Source organism: Rhizophagus irregularis, chromosome 6 (assembly GCF_026210795.1).
Source record: "Rhizophagus irregularis chromosome 6, complete sequence".
Lineage (NCBI taxonomy): Eukaryota > Fungi > Glomeromycota > Glomeromycetes > Glomerales > Glomeraceae > Rhizophagus > Rhizophagus irregularis.
This window is the reverse complement of record NC_089434.1, coordinates 3,459,046-3,474,396: the sequence shown is the minus strand read 5'-3', so window position 1 is coordinate 3,474,396 and position 15,351 is coordinate 3,459,046. Positions and strand designations below refer to the sequence as shown.

At 27.2% G+C, this 15,351-nt stretch overlaps 4 protein-coding genes across 4 annotated transcripts; all 4 read right to left on the bottom strand.

Moving 5' to 3' along the window:
* Positions 1-30: 30 nt before the first annotated feature.
* OCT59_026508 (uncharacterized protein) lies at positions 31-1,997 on the bottom strand (the record flags this gene model as incomplete). The annotated part of the gene is made up of 5 exons (XM_066143204.1): positions 31-121; positions 205-289; positions 399-573; positions 912-1,351; positions 1,460-1,997. The coding sequence occupies 5 exons, from the start codon at positions 1,995-1,997 to the stop codon at positions 31-33; spliced, it is 1,329 nt and encodes a 442-aa protein (XP_065992743.1).
* Positions 1,998-3,967: 1,970 nt separating this feature from the next.
* On the bottom strand, positions 3,968-4,276 carry OCT59_026507 (uncharacterized protein; the record flags this gene model as incomplete). The annotated part of the gene is made up of 1 exon (XM_066143203.1): positions 3,968-4,276. One exon carries the CDS (start codon positions 4,274-4,276, stop codon positions 3,968-3,970), a length of 309 nt encoding a protein of 102 aa, XP_065992742.1.
* A 592-nt stretch (positions 4,277-4,868) lies between these two features.
* OCT59_026506 (uncharacterized protein) lies at positions 4,869-6,704 on the bottom strand (the record flags this gene model as incomplete). Its single annotated transcript, XM_066143202.1, has 2 exons — positions 4,869-4,885; positions 5,273-6,704. The coding sequence occupies 2 exons, from the start codon at positions 6,702-6,704 to the stop codon at positions 4,869-4,871; spliced, it is 1,449 nt and encodes a 482-aa protein (XP_065992741.1).
* A 4,206-nt stretch (positions 6,705-10,910) lies between these two features.
* On the bottom strand, positions 10,911-11,554 carry OCT59_026505 (uncharacterized protein; the record flags this gene model as incomplete). The annotated part of the gene is made up of 2 exons (XM_025329993.2): positions 10,911-11,112; positions 11,199-11,554. The coding sequence occupies 2 exons, from the start codon at positions 11,552-11,554 to the stop codon at positions 10,911-10,913; spliced, it is 558 nt and encodes a 185-aa protein (XP_025187300.1).
* Between the last annotated feature and the right edge of the window lie 3,797 nt (positions 11,555-15,351).

The window sequence follows — 15,351 nt, the reverse complement described above, 5'->3', positions numbered from 1 at the left end:
TCTTCTTCCATAGAAATTATCTCATCAACATTATTTTCCTGCGAATCTTCCTGAATCCTGATCTTCTAAGTCTTCACCATCTTCTTCATCAACATTATCATCAAAATGATCAAATGCTTTGCTTAATGTATTTTAAAACACCTTGCATTGACACTTAACACCATCATGAAGATATTTATAGTAGTGTGGACATGTTTGGTTTACATTGAAACAAGACGTTTTGCATGATCATCATGATCACATGATAAAATATTAGTTATCTGACATCGTACAGAACTGTAAAAATTCTCTACATAATAATCATTAACGATATGCTTAAGCATTTCAGCAATTGGATAAAAGACGTCACTAAGAAATGACAATGAGAATTTGTTGTAATTTATCGATAAAAAATAGACCATATACGCAACATTGCTTCTTCAGATGCTTCCCAACATCCACTACAAAAATTATTGAATAGAAATCCAAAACCAATGGAACTGTATTGTCCAAAAGGTCAATAAACATACGTGCCGCAAGATCTTTATAATTATTAAAAAGACCTTGAATAGATTCTTTAATTAAAGCCACCACCTAAATGCAAGATCCAGATTATTCTTCATTAATCATACAATGTACAATATCGCATTCAAGTTGAATAATTATATTGCTAGAATCAACACTTTTGGATTTTAAACTATAAGATGATCGTTAATATTAAATAGAATTGCAGAGACTTGAGTAGATGCTTTCATAAGTATTGTAATAAAATGATATCGTATAGTATATATATTATGATAATCGTCAATATTAAAGACAATTAAAAAATTTTTTTAATATATCTAATAATATATAAACAGTATACGAAAAAAAACATTGTTTACTACAACGTAAAATTTTCTATATATTTATAAAATATATACAAAAATTACATTTTCAATAATATAATCTTTGACAGTTCTTTCATGTGATCTAGCTAATTGATGCTCTGGTCTTTGAATAGTTTCCCTTCTAATTGTAAGTCCAGCATTTGCTAAAATTTCTATTGCTGACGCAGAAGTCCCTGATGCACTCAATAAAAATCCTACTTCTGTTTTTACACCATTAATAAATTTGTTATTAATACTGGCCAAAAAGTGACACATCGCAACAAGTTTTTTTCTATTTGTTTGATTAGTTATAGGACTTTTCTTCTCAGGATTTGTGCTAGCAACAAGTTCATCAAAAAATCCTTGCAATTTTGGCTCCTCTTCTTCCAGAATTTTTTTGAATTCGTCAGGATCATAAATTGGCTTTTCTTCATCTTTGCGTTGTTTCTTATACAAAACATTAGACATCAAATGAATTTTTTCACTAAAAGATACAATAGAAGCTAAAATAAAATAAATTTCATTAAAATATAAAATAAAATAAGGTCATTTGTTGTTATTATTGAAAAAACAAACAAAATCAAACAAAATGTAAAAAATTCATTACATACTTAATTTAGTTAGATCAAGTTCTTCACATACTTCATTATATGCAGTCTCTAATTCCTTAAATTCTTTGAGTGAATACAAAAGATCATTACGGAAAATATATGAATATTCAGGGTTTGTATTTGAATTTGAGATCTTTCGAATTGGTGGTCGATAATTAAGAGATTGTTGAATTTCTTCATCACGATCTATATTATTAAGACACGGATTACAAATAAGAGAATCGGGAGAGAGATTTAAAATAGGTAAAAGTCGCCGTGGAATTTTTCTAAGAAAATTTTTTCGTGGTCTTCCTCTTTTACTATTTTTTGTGTCCTCATGTTTTGGATAAGCACATCGTTGTGCTTTCATTAAGCGATGTTTTTCATTCACTATTAGCTTGTTATAGTGACGACGGCATAATTCTTTCCCAACCAAATTCATATCAAGATTAGTCTCTGGAATCTTGACTCTATCTGTAACAAGAACTGTACCATTGGTAACGTCATCACAAACAGAAGCTGTAATACTTCTCAACGAACATTTGCTAGTTTTAGACATTTCTATGTATTTTTAAATGTTAATTAATGTTAAATAATATATAAAAAAAAACAAAAATTTTAATAAAATATACATTTAAATACCTTTGAATTAATTTCTTAAAATCTAAACTTTCAGTCAAATAAGTTTCTGTATTAAAAATGAATAAAGCAATATTAAAATCACTATATTTTGTTTTTCTACTAAGAATTTTGGTATACTTATAACTTCTAAATTATTAAATTATTTTGCGAACCGTTTAACAACAATCTGAAAAGTAAATAATGTGGCTAAAATACTGTGATACGGCTAAATTAAAGTCATTTCAAAACTAGCCAATAAAATGCGTAATTCAAAGTTATCAAAATATAAATGATCGACAAAATGATCGACATTGTGATACAGTATAATAAGGATTATATATTTAATTACTACAACTACAATGCAGTTGTGACTACGAGTACATGATATCACGTACTCTCACGTAGTCATAGATATCACGTAGTCATAGACTCATGTAAGCACAATACTGCAAAGCGACTACATTATACAGTACAAACAGTAAATTTTACAATTACATAAATTTATTTTTACCTACAAAAATGTCACGAAAAATCATGTGACCGTTTTTGTCACATACGCCACACCCTTCCTTGTTTCCATTTTTCATAAGTATCTGAGGGACTTGAATTTTTTCGAGGTGTGAAATCCTATTTGTCACACATTATTTGTCACATAGTTTAATTTCTTAATCTCTTAATGCCGGCCATTTCGTGACATTTTTGTAGGGTACGCTGGGTAGTCTATGATTACATAGCTACGTAAGTACGTGATAGGTAATGTAGTCGATTATATTTTTGTGCTCACGTAGTCATGTAGTCATGTAAAAAAATTATGATTACGTAGTTAGGTAGTACGTAATGGTAAAGTAGTTACATGTACTCGTAATCAGAAGCACGTTGTAGTTGTAGTAAAAAGCTAATAACCGTATAATAAGTCAGCTATCTGCTATGCATGTCCAGCAAAGTAAATGCTCTCTATTTTTTGTTGTTAAGGAGTTAAGCAAAATTTATTTTTAATGCGTGCATATATGCATTTTAATAAAATGACGAATTGTTATAAGAGATAGAAATACTGTATTTGCATTATGATAGAAAGGATCAATCATGAGTGTAAACAAGGATTTGAAATTACTTCAACAACTAAAGATTTTAATTCGACGGATGACATAGGATGGACTATTTGAAAATTTGGATAACAAGAGCACGTAAAGTAGTTTAAGGTCATAACAGATAATTGTGCTCTATATATAATAACAAACAATTCGGAAAAGGAAAACAAATGTTTACTATGTTGTGCAAATATGTGCGTGATCTTATTATTATGCACAATAATATAGTTCCTTCGTTACACTTTGGACTAATTATTGTATAAAAAATAAATTCGTTATTCCTAAATAGTGAACATAATAGATGCGGTAATATGTATCACCAAATAGGAAACGCCATATGCATGCAATTAAATACATCATAGTCTCCGAATTCTCTTAGATCGGTAAATTTTGACACAATTAATCGAATTAATAATTATTTATTTGACACCACTAGAAAATAATTTTGTTGTTCGATGTATTTTGGAATATAATTTTGCCCATCCTTATTTTTTACCTAAAAAATTGATCGGCCAAGGTTACCGATCAAAATATGGGCATGATCTTCAATTTTTTTCCGAAAGTTTTATAGTACTAGAACAGTGCAGTTCAGTTCGGTTCAATTCAGAACAGTACAAGTGTCCGGGGGGAAAAATTGCAATTTAGAATTTCCTGTGGCACTATCATGTTACATTAAATTTAGCCATCATCTTATAATATTTAATTCTTTTTACTTTATTGTAAAAACTATAAAAATACATAAATATAAATATTTCCCACATAATAGTAACTGATAAATAATTTAACAAATAAAAATTAAATAACAACAGAATTATTAATTTTAAATCATAAGTTCCAAATATTCAGATTTATTATCTGAAATATCAGTACATATTAAATATTCAGACCTATCACTATCTATAATTTCAGAAAGTTTGCGACTTTTATAACATGCTTGTGGATGAGATTGTATAATAGAAGTATGCGCTTGTTTTTGTACTAAAGCTTCATTTGCATTTATAAATTCCAACATATCATCTTCTAATTGACTATCAATATCAAGTACTTCAAAGTTAGAATTTTCATCCCTGTTTAAATTATAATGTTTATTAATACATCTAATCCATTCAGATATAATATTTTCAAGCATTATTATAGTTGGTCTATTGGAAGGATTTGAATCCCAACATCTTTTCATTAAATCTATATAACATTTTGGAGTATTTTCTATAATTTCAGGACGTTCTCCTTCACAAATACTTAAAACAAGATTATGATCATGTGCTTCATATTTAAATGGAGGAATACCTGATGTAAATTCCCACATTATCATTGAAAAACTATAAATATCACTTGCTTGAGTATAGGGATTATTTCTTAATATTTCAGGCGCCATGTAAGGCAAAACTCCATAAATTTCATTAATTCCATTATCATCATTTATAGGTTTACATAATCCTAAATCAATAATAAATATCTCATTGGAATTATCTGACATCAAAATATTTTTATCATGAAAATCACCATGAGTTAAACCTGATTCATGAATTACTTTTAATCCTAATATAATATTTTTTAATAATTGTAACTTATCTTGCCACTTAAATTTATTTATATCAGATAAACATTTTCTCAAACTTCCTTTTTTTGCATAACTCATTACAATTATATAATTTAAACTAACTGGATCTTGGGTAAATCCAAAGATTTGTGTAAGTTTTGAAAATGATTTTTTCTGACAATTATAATGATATTTCCACTATATAATAATAAAAAATTATTAATTTTTTGCAACTGAAAAATACAAAAATAAACAACTATTTATATACCTCATCCAGAAATTTATTGTCTAAACTTGATGAATTATTAAGAATTTTAAGAATGATTTCATAATCTGCTTGCCTATTCCATTGTTGTTTGTCAAAATTCCAACTATAAATAGGTCCATCTGACCAGATAGCCTTGTGAATTTCACTAAATCCTCCTTTATCATAATAATTAATATTTGATAATTTATTATATGGTATCCACTCTAAAATTTCATAACTATTTCTGGCTTTTAGTTGTGCTTCTTCAATGAATTTATTAATAAATTCATTTTTACAAGTCCACTTTGAAAAATCTTGTTGCAATCGTTTAATATTACATTGTTGACACCACTGGTAATCATCATCAATATATGGTTGTTTACATTCATTACATAATTCAACTTCAATTTCAGAACTTAGTATTTTATTACTTTCTTTTGCTTTTTGATACCAATAAAAGGCTTTTTCTAAATTTTTTTCTGTTCCTTTTCCATCTTCATAAAGTACACTTAAACTAAACATTGCTTCTTTATAACCACTTTCTGCTGCTTTTTGATACCAATAAAAGGCTTTTTCTAAATTTTTTTCTTCTGTTCTTATTTCATCTTCATAATATATTGCTAAGTTAAACATTGCTTCTACATGATCATTTACTGCTGCTTTTTGATACCAATAAAAAGCTTTTTCTAAATTTATTTCTGTCCCTTCTCCACTTTCATAGTAATTATAAGCTAAATTAAACATTGCTTCTACATGACCATCTTCTGCTGCTTTTTGATCCCAATAAAATGCTTTTTCTAAATTCTTTTCTGTTCCTATTCCTTTGTTATAAAAATCAGCTAAAATAGCCATTGCTTCTCTATAGCCATTTTCTGCTGCTTTTTGGTACCAATAAAAGGCTTTTTCCAAACTCTTTTCTGTTCCTTCTCTATTTTCATAATTATAAGCTAAATTAAACATTGCTTCTTTATCACCATTTTCTGCTGCTTTTTGATACCAATAAAAGGCTTTTTCTAAATTCTTTTTTGTTCCTTTTCCACTTTCATAACATAAGGCTAAATTAAACATTGAAATTACATCACCATTTTCTGCTGCTTTTTGATACCAATAAAAGGCATTTTCTAAATTCTTTTCTGTTCCTTCTCCATTATCATAATATATGGCTACATTATACATTGCAACTACATCACCATTTTCTGCTGCTTTTTGATACCAATACAAGGCTTTTTCTAAATTTTTTTCTGTTCCTTCTCCATTATCATAACACATGGCTAAACTTATTATTGCTTCTATATCACCATATTCCGCTAATTTTTGATACCAATAAAAGGCTTCTTCTAAATTCTTTTCTGTCCCTTCTCCATTCTCATAACATTTGGCTAAATTAAACATAGCATCTTCATGCCCATTTTGTGCTGCTTTTTGATACCAGTAAAAGGCTTTTTCTAAATTCTTTTCTGCCCCTTCTCCATTATCATAGCATTTGGCTAATTTAAACATTGCTTCTTTAAAATTATTTTCTGCTGCTTTATGATACCAATGAAAGGCTTTTTCTAAATTGTTTTCTGTTCCTTCTTCATTGTGATAACATGTAGCTAAATTAAACATTGCTTTTTCATCACCATTTTCTGCTAATTTTGCTAAAGAATTAATACATTCTTTACACCATACTTTTTCAGTAAAAGGTTTATTGCAATATGAACAATTTTTAGTATTTACTGTATCAGTATCTTTGTTTAAAATACTTAGTTCACTAAATTCAGTTTCCATTTTGTTATTTTAGAAATTTATTTCACTGAAAAAATTTTTATTTTACTTTGTTTTATTGATCTTTTATAATAAATTCAGCAAGTTTACTAAAGGGGAATAAATTATTAAGTTCATCAGGAGATTAAATTATGTGTAAATTTAATAATATTTGTGATACCTGCAAATTTACACAAATTTACGATCTACGCCACGGCCCCTGAATACGAAGATATCATTAAGATAACTGTTTCGTACACTTTGGAATAATTCCTCTAAGTAACATAAGTGTAACCATGTACAATTGATACTTGTAAACATACATCAATTATCCCGACGAGGTTCCAATCATCATATTCAGGGGCTTAAAAAATTGTGTACGCATTTGTACGTGTGTATGATAGTATGATATCGCATCCAACTGAATACATTTATTTTTTATAATAATAAACTTTATTACAAATAAAAAGATATATTGATAACCGCAGCACAGCCGCAGTTCTGATCTTTTAAATTTTTTTTTTTTACTTTTTAAACTTTTTCAACTTTCTTTCATCTCTTCCTTGTATTTTTTTCTTTTTTTTTCGTATTTTATTATTATTTAATAACTAGAGAAGGTTGATATGTGGCGACTGCGTCGCCACCAGTTATGATTTTTACCTACACAATAATTAATTTATAGAAAGTAAATCATATATATTCAAGCACAAATAAAAAAAAATTCACAGAATTATCCTTTATTTATATACCGTAATTTATTTCAAACGAGTTTTGCTCTCATTTTTTTTTAAAAAAAATCGATATTGTTAGACGAGCTCCGAACCAATTAGATCTGTAGAAAAAGACAATCGACAGTGTGGTATGAGTAATAAATTAGTGACCAAATTATCACTAGAGTAAAAAACAGACAATAGCCTTTTCCTATTCGGTAATCTGTCGTACTCTCTGAAATATAGTGTTACAATTTTTTTTATATTTTTTAAAATAAAGTGCCCCACCCGGTTAAACGATCATCAAAGTATACTCTTTTTTGGTTGTGATCTACACGAAAAATTTGCCTGCGAATTTAATATCTTAGATTTTAGATTATAGATTTAGTAATAAGATAAGAGTATAACACCCACTCTCCCTTCTTATAAATCATGGGCTATATATATTTTTTTCTTCATTTTTTTTTTCATTCAAAAAAAAAAATAAAGAAATAAATTACGTGTTACTCTACATATTACGCAATATTTACTATTTACTTACACAAATTACGCAAAAAAAAAAGTTTTTATGTATTACTCAAAATAATCAATATTACTTTATTTACACTTAATTTATTCAAATCAACAAATCAAAAAAAAATAAACATATTATGCAATATTTACAAAAAAAAATCAAAAAAATTTTTTTTTTTTGCAACTTTTATTTGGCTGTTCCAATTTCCATAACAGATAAAGGTATCAGATGATGTGGCTATAATACAAATATTACATTAATCAAAAATATAAATTATTTCCAAATATGTAAATTTTTATTTATTATCAATATAAAAAAGGACAAATTTGGATGATGTGGCTTAAATAATTACATATTACATAAATTACTCGTACTTCTAAAAAAAATTCCCGAAATAGGTTTTTTTCCAGCGATCAAACTCCTTTATTAAAAAAATAAATCAAAAACTTTATTTTAATTAATGTAAGAAGTTTTTTTATTAAATTATTCTTTTTTTTTAATTTTCTCATGTCAAATTATGTAACTTACAATTTTTCTTCAATTAAAACCGATTATCACCAAATCAAAATCAATTTGTTGAGCTCTATTACATGTCTATTTTTACAGGAAACTCGGCTGATCAGACCAGTCAATTATGGTTTGTATGCCGAATGATAATCTTTTTTTTTTACTACTTTCTTTAGACGGATTTTTCCCTTGGTTCTTTCAACTTTGATTCAGCATTGCTGGTTCTTTTGTTCCAAAATTTTTCAATAAAAAAATTCAGTCATTTTAATTTTAATTTAAATAAATCCTTTTAGTAAACAATAAATTTTATTAGTTAAAACTTAAAAGTAATTATTTTCATACATCATTTTTTTAATTATTAATTTATATTTTATTTTGAAAAAAAAAATACTAGTTTTTTTTTATTCATTTAAAAACTTCAATTGATTTTTTAATTTTCACATTAATACATTTTCGTTTTTGTTTAAAAGAATTTTCATGTACATGTTCTTTCAATATTTATAAAGACTGCATAATTATCATCTCTCCTCATTTTACATGAACTGAACGAATAATTACAGCAGCAATTGATGATAAAAAGTAACCATGATGATACTATTTAGAAATAAAATTTATTCGTTAATGTATCATTTCAAATTTATATATTCTATTGTTTTCATCATTTTTTTTTTTTAAAAAAATTTCATTAAAAATCATTTAGTTATTAAATTTTTTTAAGTTGCATTTACGCTACAATCGTTGCATGTGGTGTTACAAATCCGCCATCCGAAGATAGTGCGGATAGTCATACGAATATCCGTTAGTACTATAATCTGAGGATAAAATCTGAGGATCATTTCCCCCCCCCCGCAGGTTGGACGTTATATTATTATACGTTCACAAACTGTCAGTTTTAGGTAATATGAACGTCCAGATTTACATTAAAAATATACCGTATAAGTTATAAGACTATATGAATAATAAATTTTTGTCAAAATTCCACGTTAAAAAATCTGATTAGCCGTTTGAAATATTTAAAAATTTTAAAAATTTTATTAAATAATGGTGAAGATATTCTTGGTTTATTACTTATCAAAGAAAAATTCAACTATGTTCAAGATTATTTCCATGTTCAAGATTATTTAATCGAAAAACAAAAGAAGACCTAAAATAAAGAGAAGACCTATCAGGTGCAAATATTCTTGTTCCAAAGAAAAAATCAAGAATAAGAAGACCTAATTAAAGAAAAAAACTGAAGGTATTGGAGACATATTTATATTATTTATGTTATATACTCATCATACACATTATATTCAACTTATGACAATATCTTCCCCAGTAACACCATCAAAAAAAGCTCGGGCATGTGATTTTTGAGCATGTGATTTTGTTACATACGGCGCAGTTTGTGGCAACTGATCTATTTAAATATTTATCGCGTATTATTTAAGCTATAATTTAAGCTTTCTTTTCACGTCTACATTACCAAATACCAAGAATACAAATTTTTTTTAAAATAAAAAGTTGGCTTATTTTCTTTACAATAGATACAAATCTTTTAAAACAAAACTCGCAGAAAATATGAAACCTGTAGAAATACCAAGTAAGCAATAATACCAGACAGCCTAATTAATGCTACCTTCTCTTCTAAAAGAGCAAAACTAGTCTGTATTATAAAATAGCAAGGAAGTCATATAGTCCTATTAATAAATTAGGTAAAGACGTTGAACATTATCAAAATAAGTGAACCATGTCATTAACATGGAAGGGGCATACTGATAGCACTCATTATTTACAATAATTTATTTTAAATTTAATAACCGGCGATCTGCAATTAGTGCAATATATCCAGAGCTAACGAATTATTTTCTTCTCAATTCCCATCCCACCTCAACACATGGACATTTCCACACCATATTTTCTATAATGATATTAATAAAAATATAGAAATCATTTACTTTATAATTAGTAGTCTGTTTGGAAATTTTGACGACATATAACTGTTATAACGGTATTGTCTGATTAATGAATGACGGTTAATGAACACAATTTTGATCAGTGATAGTCATTGGACTGCCTGATGAATAGCATCACTTATGGTTACAGTATTAAATACCGCAAACTTTGTTATACAGTATAATAAATGAATTTTTTTTAATAAATTTCAGAGTAACGTGATGGACATTTTGACTTCACGTGGATTGTTACTTTAAAATAATTTTTTCTTAAATTGTAGAAAGTGATTTATTTGTATTAAAATGAAAGAAAAAAGATGGAATAAAACCTAATGAATATTACAAAAATAATTACTCCACATGATTTTATAGCTTAAAAAAATATATATATAATATATATATAACGTTAATCTTAGTATTCTTTCGAAAGTAACATTATAAAATACATGATAAAATAATTTTTTTATACAGTATTATACAATGGAGCTATATACTGTATTTTATTTGAATTAAAAAATAAGCAGAGAAACTATATTTGAATAACAGAACGAATCGATAATCATATTCAGAAGAAGTTGGATCCATTAAAAATTTGGTTCGCAAATGGATCGTTTACGTTTTGTCTTGGTAATTGCCTAATAAGATTCATTAGTGCATAAGTATTGCCATGTCTTAATTGTCGACGATTTCTTCGTTTACTAAGAATACGATTAACATATGACGATGGGTTGACCATAGGAGTATGCTCAGCAGAATCCATGTCTTTCCTTTGATACAGAGAATTAATGGAATAGTAGAAGTTGATGACGAATATTAAAAAGAAAAATAATACACCAAAAAATTTTTAACTTACCATCTTAAAGTCATTGGTAAAACAAGTTCGTTTCCATTTCCTACATAACTAACTGATAAAGTAGGTTTTCCTTCCTGTTGTTTGAGTTGGATGCTAATGTTTTCAATGTTTACTCCAGTATCAACATTGTTACTTCTTTCTGCAGCTTTTTGAGATAGTTTGGAATGCGATGAACTTTTTCTGAGTTTCTTTTGTCCTTCTTGTTCGCGTTCTTCACGTAATTCCTCTTTACGGATATAAAGTTGTTCGCATACCTCTTTATAAGAGGAGATAACATCAGTATTGGTCCAGTTATGATTTTGACTGGGATAATTAACGGATTGGGTGGTAGAATAAATGGTTGATAGTTGTTCCATTTTTTTTTTCAAAATATGTTAAAAAGAAAGATTCGAATTCAAAGTGAGAGATGAATTAAAAAACTTTGCGATTTCTTTTTCTTTTTTGCAAATATATAAATTATATATCACATAAAAGAAAGGACCATTGTAAGGAATTTTTAAAAATTTTGAAAAGAAGTATTAAAACTTCTACCGTACTTTCAATAAAAATGAGAGAATAATTTAAAAAAAATTCGACAAACAAGGAAAAGGAAAAAAAAAAAAATTTTTTTCGTTGTTAAAAAAAATATTTGGGTTAAATCGTCTAGTGTATTTATGTAAAAAAAAAAATTCTTTTTTCCTAATTATTCATATTTTCTCATTTTTTAAATGCGGGGACTATGAAAAGAACGACTCAATTCTTTGACTTTTTTTTTAATTCAGTTGTTCTATTATTAGAAAGTTTCAATCAATTGAGTAAAAGTATTTTTTGTTTTTTTGAGTTATATAAAGGAAGAACATAGCGTCATAGCCGAATTTCCTAGTATTTAGGTATCGGACTTTGTGGAAGTTAAAACCAAATTATTGAACTTAGTTTTTTTTTTTTAAAAAAAACAAAGTTATAAAAATATATTCTATTTTTAATTTATTGTCCAATTGCAATTCAAAAATAAAAAAATGATTGATTCTCTTAAAGAGGAAATGGCAGTGTATGGTGTCATCTTATCGTAATTTTTTTTATCCAATCTTCTTTCTTTCCAATCATTAAAAGGAAAAGATCGGTTAAGTAATGACGTAACCGCAGATATTTGTTTTGTCGATCAACCATTCTTTGTTTATATTCCGGACTTTACGGAAATTAAAATTTCGGCCTACACAGTAAGAAAAAAATATCAATTTGACGTATTTAATTCACTATTAGGAAAAAAAAATTTTCTATCCAAAAAATCATGATTATAGATAAAAATATTAAAGTGTAACGAAAAATAAAATAGTAATTAATAAAAACCTTTTTTACATAACTTATAAATTTTACATAATAATTTTCTAATTAATCTAAGACATTTTAGAAATGAGCAATTTTTTATTTAAAACATAATTATTGTTTTTTCTTGATGTGGTTATTGTATTCAGATCAAACGTTTTGAATCAAAAAATCCGACAATAGATAAATGTAACGCAAACGTAGATATAAATAATTTTTTTACTATTATTGTATACAAAATAAGAATTATTTTTACATATGATACCTTTAAAAGCCACCCCCTGAAAAAAAGTTGCATCATAATGTATGATGTTTGTGCAACATTTTGGTTACGTTGATGTCATATACTGCATGTAGAATGTTTGTACATCATTCAACGTGTTAATCATATCATATCATTAAATTATCCGAGAGAATTTTTGTAACAAATTGTTGATTATATCCTAATGCATTTTAGGCTAAAATTTTGACAATTGGGATTTTTAGTATCCTTCATAAATAAACCGCTCAGTTTATAAAATCGACCAATAAAAATATAGACATGTGATAATCTCGCACAAATCACAATTAAAGATTATATACGTTTTAGCAAAATAGATTATCCATGTCCTAATAATGTAAAAAAGTTACAATGCTAAATTTTAAGCCGTGTAGTAATTCGGTTGTAGTTTAATATAGCTAAACATATGACGTTAAATAAATTATTAAGTTTAATACCGCATGAACATGCTCAGATGCATTTTATTATATAAATTCGTTATTAATTGTAAGAAAATCTGTTCTGCAATACACGGTTTGGTATAACAAATTTCGGTATAAACAAGTTCGTTATATCCAGAGTTAAGACCTTCTTTGCATCACTGAAGAAAAGCCACGTAATATTAAGATTGGGTATACCCAGAACCTGGCACAACTTGAAAGCGCATACCAAAAGAAATGAACTGCGGATCAAGCATTTGACAACGATTATTTTGACTACCTTTATCTGTTATGGTATCGTGATCACGGATATGGAGTAGTTGACTGTAAATGAAAGAAAAAAGGAAAGCTTTATAAAAATTTTTGGTTCGTTCAATTATTTATTGTTTTCAGCTCAAGTTGAGTTTTATTATTAATATGAAACTAACTTGCTTAACGTGAGTCAACTGCAAAAATTCATATATGATTTCGGTGTAAATTAATGTCGATCATTTAGTAATCTTTTTTTGATACCCTGTTTTCACTCCTTAAGTAATGCTCTTTATGTAAACCCATTTAAATGACATATTTTAATACATAATATTTATCCCAATTCCCAAAGTTTCAAATAATTTGTTTTTTAAATAAATTTCTCACATAATTTTTTACTTTTATTTGACGCCACGCCAGATTCCCATTTTCTGCAGATCCTTTGCGGATCACGAATTAAATTTAAAGCATTTTTATTTCAACATTATCTTCCATAAATATATACCCATTTTTTACCATAAATCATCGTTTGCTGAATAAAATTTAATGTAAAAATATTGTCCTAGAATCGTTATTTTAGTCAGAACTAGAAAAAAAAAAATTTTTTGACGTATTTAGAAGCTGTACAAATTTTATTAATACCATTAATACCATTGTCAAGTTTTCATATTAATTATATGTTATTGCACGGGCGTGCTTGTTAATGGTATGATGTGGCACTTCGTGCTACATCATTCCATTTATCAAGCACAATGCCAGAATTAGTGCTTCGATCCGGATAAAAACCGTTATCCGGATAAAATAATTATTTTATCCGAATGAAAATAGTTATTAAAATAAAATTCGGGTTAGAACTGTTTATTTTTAAATTTCAGTACTATGATCACATTCGTAGCATTAAGAGCTTTCAAACAAGCTATGAATCATAGAGTTCTGATCATTAGTTCCCGAAATACTTTAAATTATCCAAAACTTACAATCCGGATAAAACACGGATTTAACCGCGGATAATCGGTTTTATCCGGATAAAATCCGGATAAACCGGACTCGGATCGAAGAATGATAATGATCATCATTTGATTAGTTTTTAATTATACTTTTCATAAGCTTTATATTAGATCTAATATCAAATTCAGTTTTTAATATCAACTAATTAATTTTAACACTATGTAATATAGAATCATGTGTCAATAAATTTAGTGTAAAATTTTTATACGCAATTATAATAAATTCAAACATTATATTATAAGCATGATGTGCTAAATATCTGTACGACATGTACGATGGTCCTAATAGGGCAGTATATCAATGATTAATAATGACTAGTTGTGAAACAGTCTTTACTTTTTATAGCGTTCATGTTTGGAGGATTGCGGTAAGACCGCTGTACAAATAATAATATCCAAAAAAAAAATGCTTTTAGATATCACCTTTTGCATCAATGCTAGTAGGTACACAAAAAAAAAATATAATATTCGATCGAAGTACAAAAATCTTTAAACATAACCAGCAAGTTGCACAGAAAAAAACCGAAAGTTGAAAATTTGGGGATGTTTTCATTATTATTTAAATTTATTTTGTTGTTATTATTGTTAAAGATTATTGGGCGCCCTTTTTTAATCCAATTAGATTTAAGAATTTTTTTGGGGGAGAAAGTATTGGGTAACAACGGGTTCGGTATATATCGTTGCTTACGTTATGGGTCCATTATTAACTAAGCATAAATAGAAAATAAGGGCATGGCCTTATCTGTAACATTCTCTTTATTTTTCTTTTTTCTTTTTTTTCTTTGTGGGATTTGTGGGATGATCTCTTTATCATACATCTCTCTCGCTTTTGTGTTGCACGCTTCCCAAAATTTGTAACGTAATTATGAAAAAAGGCAAGGATGAATGAAATTCTG